The 10,892-nt window shown below is 35.7% G+C and overlaps 1 protein-coding gene across 2 annotated transcripts in view; it reads left to right on the top strand.

The window, feature by feature from the left end:
• Nucleotides 1-5,915, top strand: part of LOC117108340 (progranulin-like) — a 16,751-nt gene extending 10,836 nt beyond the window's left edge. Inside the window, exons 9-15 of one of the 2 annotated variants that reach the window (XM_033250328.1) lie at nucleotides 244-474; nucleotides 1,714-1,944; nucleotides 2,093-2,335; nucleotides 3,172-3,396; nucleotides 3,493-3,714; nucleotides 4,431-4,658; nucleotides 4,976-5,915. In XM_033250328.1, coding sequence (XP_033106219.1) covers nucleotides 244-474; nucleotides 1,714-1,944; nucleotides 2,093-2,335; nucleotides 3,172-3,396; nucleotides 3,493-3,714; nucleotides 4,431-4,658; nucleotides 4,976-5,095 — 1,500 coding nt within the window. In that variant the 3' untranslated portion in view covers nucleotides 5,096-5,915. The remainder of the gene's footprint in view (nucleotides 1-243; nucleotides 475-1,713; nucleotides 1,945-2,092; nucleotides 2,336-3,171; nucleotides 3,397-3,492; nucleotides 3,715-4,430; nucleotides 4,659-4,975) is intronic. The other variant, XM_033250327.1, reaches the window with a different exon arrangement.
• The last annotated feature ends 4,977 nt before the right edge of the window (nucleotides 5,916-10,892 follow it).

Below are 10,892 nucleotides of genomic sequence, written 5' to 3' on the forward strand. Positions count from 1 at the left end.
CTGTAATGTGTCCCGATGGTCAGTCTGAATGTCCAGATGGCAATACTTGCTGTAAACTGAGTAGTGGACAATATGGATGCTGCCCAATGCCAAATGTAAGTTGTCACTTTCAGAGTAGATTACATAACTACTGCCTTCCTCGCATTTTCAAAAGAACTTTTTCCACCCCTGATCTAGTACCATTTAAGATAACCCATTAAACAAATTTTGTTCTGATTGTTTTTATACCTTTTCATCTTGTAGGCTGTGTGTTGCAGTGATGGACTCCACTGTTGTCCCAGTGGCTACAGCTGCGACACCAGTGCAGGAACATGTACAAAGGGCGCCCTCACTCTTCCATGGGTAGAAAAGACTGACGCTAAGACTATCCAGTTGGAGTCTGTAATGTGTCCTGATGGTCAGTCTGAATGTCCAGATGGCAATACTTGCTGTAAACTGAGTAGTGGACAATATGGATGCTGCCCAATGCCAAATGTAAATGTTTTGCATTAATGTATAATTTGGAATGATATCCATACATGTATACAGTACCGATGACTAGCAGTGGGTGCTTTTTGCCCGCACTTTGCCTCTGGGCATAGTCTTCCGCATCCACCAACTGCCCAAGCAGGCAAAGGCGTCTCACAGTGAAAATTGTAGAAAAAAACATTATTGATTCAAAGTCAGACTCTGGAGGAACAAAATTTGTTGATATGTTGTAGAACTGATTTTTCTAGGACAGAAAAAAGTTGTTTGATAACAATCTTGGGAAAGGTAAATGAGATACAGATTTTTGAATATTTAAAAATGGGGAAAAGTTGGAAAACGGGCGGTTACACCCATTCTACAACATATACATTTTTTTTTTTCTTCCTCCGGAGGCTGACTTTAAAGCCTGTGAGGCTCACTGGCACACGATATGCAGGGACATTTTGTACGAAAGCATTCTTGGTTTCTAATTGTAACCCAAGTTTACAATTTCAGATGGGCCAAGGTAACTTTGTATTAGAGTCAACATGATCATCCATCACCAGACAAATTAACATTAATTAGATCACTAAGATTATTATTTATGTAGGCCTACCTATATATTATATCGATACGTCATGTCAATACACACAGGTAGGTCAATACAAAGGTATGCTTAAAATGAACATATTGTAGAAAAACCTAATTGTTCTACACAGCATACATAAATTATTTTCCGATTTCTTAATATATTTTGGTACAATTTTTAATTAGAAAATCTAGCCTACGACCATCTCAGGCTGGTATTGCCCGCGTCTCACTTTCCACAGTTTGCCCATTGGCCCGGCGTCAAAAGGAAAGTGCACTGCCCGCAATCAGTACTGTAGAATTTAGTTTCAAATGAAACCCTTGCTTTATTGTCTGCTCCCCTTGCTTTATAGTCCACTCTGCTGCTTTACTACTGTCTTTCCCAGATTTACCATCTGTTCTCTGGACAGCCTGTTCTGCTGGATTGCCCAGGTCACTTGCTCCCTCAAACCAGGAGAATTTGGTCACATCATATAAAATACTGTATACATTCAAAAGCATTATCTGCCTGATCTAGTCCAATTTAACATTTAACCCATTAAACTAATTGTCCATTGCCAAATGTAATCTTGTACTGCTTTCTTTTTTCAGTACTGTAAATACTTTCCAAATAATTCCTAAGAAATAAATACATTTTTAAAATTATTTTAAGACTTAATTTTCTTTCTTGAATTACAGGCTGTGTGTTGCAGTGATGGACTCCATTGTTGTCCAAGTGGCTACACCTGCGACACCAGTGCAGGAACATGTACAAAGGGCGCCCTCACACTCCCATGGGTAGAGAAGACTGAAGCTAAAATTGTCAAATTGGAGTCTGTAATGTGTCCCGATGGTCAGTCTGAATGTCCAGATGGCAATACTTGCTGTAAATTGAGTAGTGGACAATATGGATGCTGCCCAATGCCAAATGTAAGTTGTCACTTTCAGAGTAGATTACATAACTACTGCCTTCCTCGCATTTTCAAAAGAACTTTTTCCACCCCTGATCTAGTACCATTTAAGATAACCCATTAAACAAATTTTGCTCTGATTGTTTTTATACCTTTTCATCTTGTAGGCTGTGTGTTGCAGTGATGGTCTCCATTGTTGTCCAAGTGGCTACACCTGCGACACCAGTGCAGGAACATGTACAAAGGGCGCCCTCACACTCCCATGGGTAGAGAAGACTGAAGCAACGTTTGTGAACAATATTTTAAGCTATGAGAGTCCTTTGTGCCCTGATGGTCATTCAAGATGTTCTGATGGCTACACTTGCTGCAAGATGTCCACTGGTGTGTGGGGATGCTGTCCATTACCAGATGTAAGTTCAAATTATAAGTTGATCTTTACCGTAATGCATGTCGAATAATATACAAGTCTCATGGCCGAGCGAGCGTTAAGGCCGGAGCACCACCAACATCAGCCTTAAAATCGACACTGGTTTGAGCTTGATAAGAACTTAAAAATAGGTCTAGTGTACAAATCTGGCTCGCGTACACTTTAAAGAACCTATTTATTGCATCTTTCAGAAGAGTAGAGCTGAACAAGAAGCTACTATGATCACCTTTACAGCAGCTGGGTAGTCACCATGCCCATACACAATTCAGCACCGTTATGCTGCGAGTTATGGGTTATTCTCCTACCTTTTACCTATGCAAAAATTTGATTTTTCAGTAACATAAAACACATCTAAATACAAGTAATAAAACATTAAATTATGCAAGTTAACATTATTGCCCAAGATATTTGAGACATTCATTTATTATTCAAGAATTTAATTTAATTACTTCATTTATTATTAAAATGTATAGTTCAAATTACACATGATCCATTTGCTTTTGTCACTTAATGCGATGCATTATAGATCATGGTTGCTGTTCCAAGCAAAAATAGCAATGCTTCAAAAAAATTCGGTTCCCAACCTCGAGATCGGGGTCTCAATCCTTCGCTTTCTTTGTGCAAGACACATTATTAATGTTGCTTCTCTTTAGCAAAAAGTATAAATGGGTACCTGGTGGGATTTGACTGTTGCTGTGCTAATATGGCAGCAACACTGCATGTTGACCAGGTAAAACAGCATACTATCCTATAGGGAAGCCACTACTATATATATATAATAAATAACAAATAATTAGCAACTTACTCTATTTATTACAGGCGGTTTGCTGTGAAGATGGAATTCATTGTTGCCCAAAAGATAACACTTGTGATGATGCTACACCTGGATGTATTCATGGAAATATCCGCACACCTTGGTTCGAAAAAGTTCCAGCAAACCAGTTAAAGTCTGTAATGTGTCCTGATGGTCAGTCTGAATGTCCAGATGGCAATACTTGCTGTAAAATGAGTAATGGACAATATGGATGCTGCCCAATGCCAAATGTAAGTTGTTCTCAATCTGAATTTTAATACCTTTAGATCATAATGAAACCAAAAGTGTTTCTACTGTAATAATTGCTATCTTCCGATTTTGATTAGGCTGAGTGCTGCAGTGATGGTCTGCATTGTTGCCCATCTGGATACACTTGTGACGTCGTTTCAGGGTCATGTTCACGTGGTGCCATCACTGTACCTTGGATGGCCAAACAACCTGCAACTGTCCAGTCAGTGATATGTCCTGGTGGACGTGCAGAATGCGACGATGGCAATACTTGTTGTAAACTTGCAAATGGTGACTATGGATGTTGTCCTTTAAAAAAGGTAAAAATAAGATTCTTGTATACAACTTTTCATGTCAATTTTGTTACTCAAAATAAGAGTACATCTCTATGAAACAGGTATAATTTAGTTGCATTGTAGTTATGTTGCTCTTTATACTGAAACCGTCTCAAAGCGCAGCAGGTGTGGACTAGCTCATACTTGCTTCTCCCCTAAGCGCCTCTTCATGTCTGAGCTACCCGGTAATGATATGTAATCTGTCTAAAATATAGGCCTACTTCAATAATGTTTTAAATATTCTGGTCGTGCCCCCCACGGAAATCTTCTGGTTACCATGAATACCATGGTTGCCATGGTTACCATGAATAGGTTTTGTTTGTTTGCAACCTTTTTGTATGCTATAGTATACTCCTGACTTTCAGGTTGATAGTCGAATGTGAAGTTTTATTTTACTTATATTTTATTTCAATACCAACAGAACTTACATAGTGTTTTACTCTAAATAATATCTTCATTTTACCTCCATAGGAGTGCATTAATTCACGATTTATCTGTTGATAATTTATGCATTATAAAATTGGCCAAAACAACAATGCCACCATTTATAATAAACACTGCGAATTTTAATGTTTGTCTAGTTTTGAACGGCATTACTATTTATTGCATGTGAAACTTCCTGTGGATGTTGCATATGATTTAGATATATTTAAAACAATTTTTTTGGCCACAACAATTATTATTTTTTATTTCTTCTAAAGGCTGTATGCTGTAGTGATAAACTCCATTGTTGCCCGGAAGGTCAAACCTGTGACACTAGTGAAGGGAAATGCCTTAATGGTGACATTAGTGTACCTTGGTATACAAAAACTGGTTCTAGGCCTATCGATAATGCGATCATTTGTCCTGATGGCAGATCACAATGCCCAAATGATAACACTTGTTGTCAGTCAAATTCAGGTTCATGGCTCTGCTGCCCTCTACCAAAGGTATAACTCATTTTAACTTGTATTTGAAATAACATCTAATGAATAATGCTTTTTATTTACCTGCTGCCCTTTTTGAATAGGCTTAATACTTAAACACCCTATCTCAGATCCATGGCAACGACTAGGACGCCCTCTCGCAAAACTGATACTTTTCTGTGCCAAATCGATGCTTCTATTTGTTACGCGTAAATCACGGAGAATGCTATCTTGTGTTTATAAGATCTTTGGTATGTTCATAAATTACGCTTGTGAATCCCCAAAATTGATAATAGAAGCTTTTAATTTCCTGCTACTGATTTCTTTTCGTTTTGTTTCAGGCGGTGTGTTGTTCAGATGGAGAGAATTGTTGTCCTAATGGTTATAGATGCAATGTTTCACAGGGTACATGCATTAAGCAGTCTAATGTTTTTACTCTAGTTTCTCTCACACGACCCTAAAACACTTTAAATAAAATTTGTACATTCCCAATGCAGCTAAGAGAAGGAAATTTATAATAGAATGTCATCATCTAAGACTTGTCGTAATCCTGGTCTCCGTAAAGTAAATATTTTTAAAATTTGATAAGAATTTATTTGTAAATTGCGGGAGGATTAGGGTTGAAATGTCATTTATGTGTGTGTTATTTTGTCAGTTTATAACTAAGAATATGTTTTGTAGTTTATTATTTTAATTTTCGATCATGGTTTAAATCTGAATAACATCCTAACAATCATGTCCTAAAAATTATAATTTGTAAATCCAAATTCTACTTCTCAGACAAACATTTAAAAAAAATTATTCTCTCTTTACCAGAATAATTTAAAATTAAGATAACTTTTGTGTCCGCCACAATGGATCATCAAAACTATTAAAAGCTACGGAAGCTTTCATTTATTTCGCCAAATAGATATAAATATATAAAATATACAAATATAAAATTTCAAAAATAGTAATTGTTGTCATGTGGCAGGATTGCCCAAAAGTAGAAGATCTATTGTAGAGGGGCTCTCCTCTTGAAGTAGCCAGCAGGCCAACTGTACTTTTAGTGTGAGATATTATTTGCAAAGTCAGCTGTATTTTTTCTATGTTTTGTATTTGATAGACAATATTTGTCACAATGTTTTATACTTCTTCAATACTCGGAATATATACTTGAATGCAAATGCAAATTTTGACTTTCTTGTTTCATAGATCATTTTCAAGACAAATGTTTAAGGTGATTCTTGTAAAGGAATAAACGGCCTAGCCATCAATACTGCTTTAGGCGTTGTAGATCAATATGCGTTTTGAGTGTTTTTTGTATGTCAAAATTCTTGGGCGTTCACACTGATCTGAGATGTCTATTTGCTTATATTCAATCAACATTTGCATCATAAGCAACTACAAAAGTATATTATTATCTGCATAACATGCACAACAAAGATTAGCGGTAAGCCTATTTATACTGTTTGAAGAATGATGCTTAAATTTAAATATATAAATTGCAAAACAGATCGAATGAGTAGCAGAGTTAATGTTAAGGGGAGTGACAAAGGAAGAAATTATTTATAAGAACTATCTGAAAGCAAGGTTTTACGTCGAGAGGAGAGAACTGATGGCAGCTCAATAATAGCTATTGGCACATAAATATCTATGAAAATAGAAAACAATACGGTACTACAAGACATTTTAGTTTAGTGTCGCTACAGGGTCCCTAAGTGTAGCATTTAATGTATCCTATCTTGATTAAGATTTAATTAATCTCTTATTCACTTATGCGTCGAATACTAGTGTTGTAAACGTGAAGTGTTAAATCAATTGTTTCCAACGAAAGCCCCGGTACGCTTGGCGTCTACATTAGGTAGTACATGATAACGGGCTCGAAAACTTTTCACACATTTATATATTTCGCATTTTATACAAAACTGCCTAGAACTTTCCAGCTTAATCAACCCCTTCCCCCAATGTTGAGTGTCGACACCGTAAAGAACTCGTCTGAGGCAAAGAACAAGAATAAAGAATCTTGCAATGCAAGTGATCAATAGAGCGAGAACCGGTACCGGTACAACCTGGCAATTAGCAATAACTTGAGTTTTGATGTTAATTAGAGTTTTGATATGTTTACAGAAGAAAATATTCACGTCATCATTTGAGAACACCTGGTTTTCAAGGTCGTTGATAGGATCAAGAGTCATTGGTCATGGTCGTACCGTCAGTAAATACGTAATATTTTCGGGGTTTTGACAACATGGTGGGTCAACTATTTTGGACGGAGTTGTTTGTTCAATGACCAAGTTAAATCCGAAATCAAAGAATGGGGCTGAATGAAGAGGGAAAGAAATGCAGCCACGTTTACCCATTTCACAATTTCAAATCGGACCTTTTAATATGTTTATGGTGACTGTGGTTCGATGTCTCGTAGACAAACCGGCTTGGATAATGTTCAAGAATTCAGTTCTCGTGTTAAAATAACATAATATAATGTACATCATTCAATGACTAGTAACAATACTTAACAAAGTTCAGACAATATAAGCACCCAGAACTTTACAACCAATATCCTACTAGGCCTATGCGATTTCAATTTTATTTTGATCAATAAATGTTACTTTTATTTTGACTACCTACCCACCGCGCCGACTCCAAATGAACCGATAGGCCAATTTCTAAGTAAAAGTGCTCATCTGGACTCAAACTATGATTATATCAACAAAGAACATAATTGGGTTCTACTTTTATTAACTCTTACGATAAATTAAAAGACGTCTTCACGTTTTTCCTTGGCGATAATAAAACAACTACTTCCGAGATGGCGAGTATTTTATGAATGTTCCTGTTGTCTGTAAGACATCGTAAACCATAAACGGGATAATTTATAAACAGTAGTCATCACAAAATCAGCTAATAAATAGCAGTAACGCATTATTCAGTAATGCCGCTTTAGTTTATCAACCGCAAATTAGTATGGGACTACTACAAACAATTATTAGGCCTATAATGTTCTGAATTCAGCATAAAGTTGACTGGGCAACCTTCTACACTTTGGTCATCGACTATACAGTAGGATTGGAGGAGTAGCTCAACTCTCTGTAGTCTCTATAGGCCTACCTTTAAGGCGAAGTTTTCTAAAGTTGTATGGCCAATTATACTAAAACATCATTTTAGTTTGTCATTTCATTCGTCTGATATCCATCTAGGCTTATGCAATTTTAGTTTTCTTTCTATTTTCCACCTATCGATATGGATGCGCAGAGGCCTTCTCTTCACCAAATATTAAATCAGAGTGATGTGAAAATGACTAATAAAGAAAACGAATGAATGATTACTTGATACAATTAAGCTCATGAAAAAGCGAAGTTTTAAAAACACGCTTTTAAATAAATAGGCTAGATGTGGACGGTACGATACTCAAAATCCCCTCAAGATAATTACGACTCTTAGGCATATGTGGGCCAAACTACGGTAGGTCATAAATATACCTATCGCTAAAGAACAACTTCATAATGAATCGAGCAATTCAACTCTATCTACCTATGACCTGGTAAAATGTTTAGAAATAGTAATTTAGCCCATAATATTATATGCCATGGTATGGGTCAATATAAAATCAATGCCTATATGTTGCTGTAAACATAGTATTTGTAGATATGAATATAAGACAGTATATTTCTGATTTCTATTTTCTTGGATGTAGTCCACAATATGCTGACTGTTTAAAGTAGTGTAAGTTTAGACCCTTTGCAATTTTACCTCTTTGTACTCAGTTTTACTTTGTATTTTGTAATTTTTGTATCTATAGGCCTATGCATTTTATTTTGGTATGTTTCTTTACATATGGCTGCACCAAGTATCCTTTAATATGAGTGCCATTGTACCGTATCAAAAGTGGATCTCGACTGATTGATTGATTGATTGATTGATTGATTGATTGATTGATTGATTGATTGATTGATTGATTGATTGATTGTCTTAGGCTACCGGTACATTAGTGTAGCAGTAACGTCAACGAGCATTATTCTAAAATTAAAGAACTATATTGCGATGGAGGTTCTACTCATTCGATCGATAAATTGATTAACTGATTGATCGATTGATCGTATTCCTGTAGGTAAAAGTTTGATCAGTACTGTAAATTCTTATAAATCGCAACCCCGTGACGAATTCAAGGGGGAAGCCGCCCCCGCCGCCCACTAAATTTTTAATTATTATAATAAATAAAATGGAGAGAAAAAGTAACTCATTCAAATATGTCTATAGTGCTATTTCCGGCCATAATCATAAATTTTCTTACCTCCGCCCCAACCATAGTGGGCTGAGGTGGTATATACTTTCCGCCAGTGAAGTCTATCCCTGGTCCCCCTCTACAGGTGCGGATCCAGTATGGGAGCACGTGCCCCCACTCCCGTTTTGCCATTAAATTTTAAAATTTCAACATTGTATATCAGCGCGTATTTAAATTAGCGCTACTCACTTATCTATTCTGAAAATGTTGTTCCCAATTTGAAAAATTCTGGATCGGCTCCTGCTCTATTTCGAATTATTGGATCTGCCACTGCAAATCTCCCGGAAATGACGTCTTCCAACTTGGGACCCCTGCAAATGAGCTGTGAGGGCGAGTGATAACTAGATTAATCAAAGTTAGGAATTTGGAAGGTAGGCCTATGTTGTATTTACTAATTATATTGATAATAAAATAATAAACATGGTGTAACTTATAGGCCTATATGTGTTTGATGTCAAACTTTAAGTAGACGTATGCTCGTCAAAAACAAGACCATAAAACGAATTGATTGACGTTTACGTGTGTTTACAGATTAAGCCATGTATTATGACTTCCAAGTGTTAACAAAACCAGAAGTGATTGCATCCGTTTTAGCAAAACAGACCCGTAGCCTGATCCAAGTGCTAAACGTCGACTAAGCTCCGACTCCCCACAGTGGAACACGCCATGCGGCCAACCACGTCCGTACCCAACTTGACGCGACACCGGTTATGCGGTCTGCAGATCAGATGTGACTAGCTAGCTATCCAAACATTATTCTTGTACTAAACCTATTGGGAGGCAATCAGGCCTTCTCGGTGGTCTCAGCTGATATCATTGATGGGCAGTTGTACTTATAACGAAAGACCTACTTACGAAGTGGCCTACCATGGACAATACAGTATTAATATAATATTAGCAGAGAATCCGAGTTCCGAGCTGCAAAGGGTACACCCGGAGATAAATTTACTGAATTAAGTATCAGTACGATACAGTAATATGCTTAAATAATAGGCCTCAGTATTAGTATAAGTAATTCCAGTTGAAAATATTATTCATTTTTATTACATAATAGGCCTATAAAATAAGAAAACTTTATTGATCTACAAAGGGAAATTGATTGTTCGTCAAATTCGTATACATTATAAGATATAAAATAAATTCATATAAAAAGACAAGACATCAACAGTAAAACGAACGAATTAAAATAACATTCACATTATTGTTATAATTATTATTAATAGTATAATTATTTTTATGAATATCAATTATTTGTATATTTATCATTATCTAATATCAAAATTCAGTAATTGTGATAAAAGATGATAGGCCTACGCGCTATACGGAACACCAATGTATAATATTATTACTTAAGTACCTTTTACCTGTAATATGTATATATATACATATATGTATGTATATATGTATATATATATATATATACATATATATATACATATATATAATATAAAATAATATAATATAATATAATACTGTATAATATAATATAATATAACTAAACCTTTAATTAATTATAAAAGAACAAATTGTCAACAAGCCTATAATATTTAATAAAAAAGTCCCGCCAGAGGCATTTTATTACACAATTTCTTTATTCATTTATTTACAGGACTACATTCGTTGCGAGCTAAGCTACACGATGTATTATTATGTCCTTTATTAGAACACTGTATTTACCTTTCTTTGATGATTTATGTATATAATTTAACAGTGTTAACGGCTACCTTGATTTATTTCAGTGTATGCTATTATTTGTTTCTAGCCGTACTTATTGTGTAATGGAGTGTATCTGGTGGTATTTGAATCTGTTTAACCATGAAGCCTCCGTGGTCTAATGGTTATGACGCTCGCCTTGACAGCGAGAGGTCGCAGGTTGGAGTCCCGCGAGAGGCATTTTATTACACAATTTCTTTATTCATTTATTTACAGGACTACATTATTATGTCCTTTATTAGAACACTGTATTTACCTTTCTTTGATAATTTATATATATA

This window comes from Anneissia japonica, unplaced genomic scaffold (assembly GCF_011630105.1).
Source record: "Anneissia japonica isolate Jap-2015-1 unplaced genomic scaffold, ASM1163010v1 scaffold426_len1935630_cov189, whole genome shotgun sequence".
Taxonomy (NCBI): domain Eukaryota; kingdom Metazoa; phylum Echinodermata; class Crinoidea; order Comatulida; family Comatulidae; genus Anneissia; species Anneissia japonica.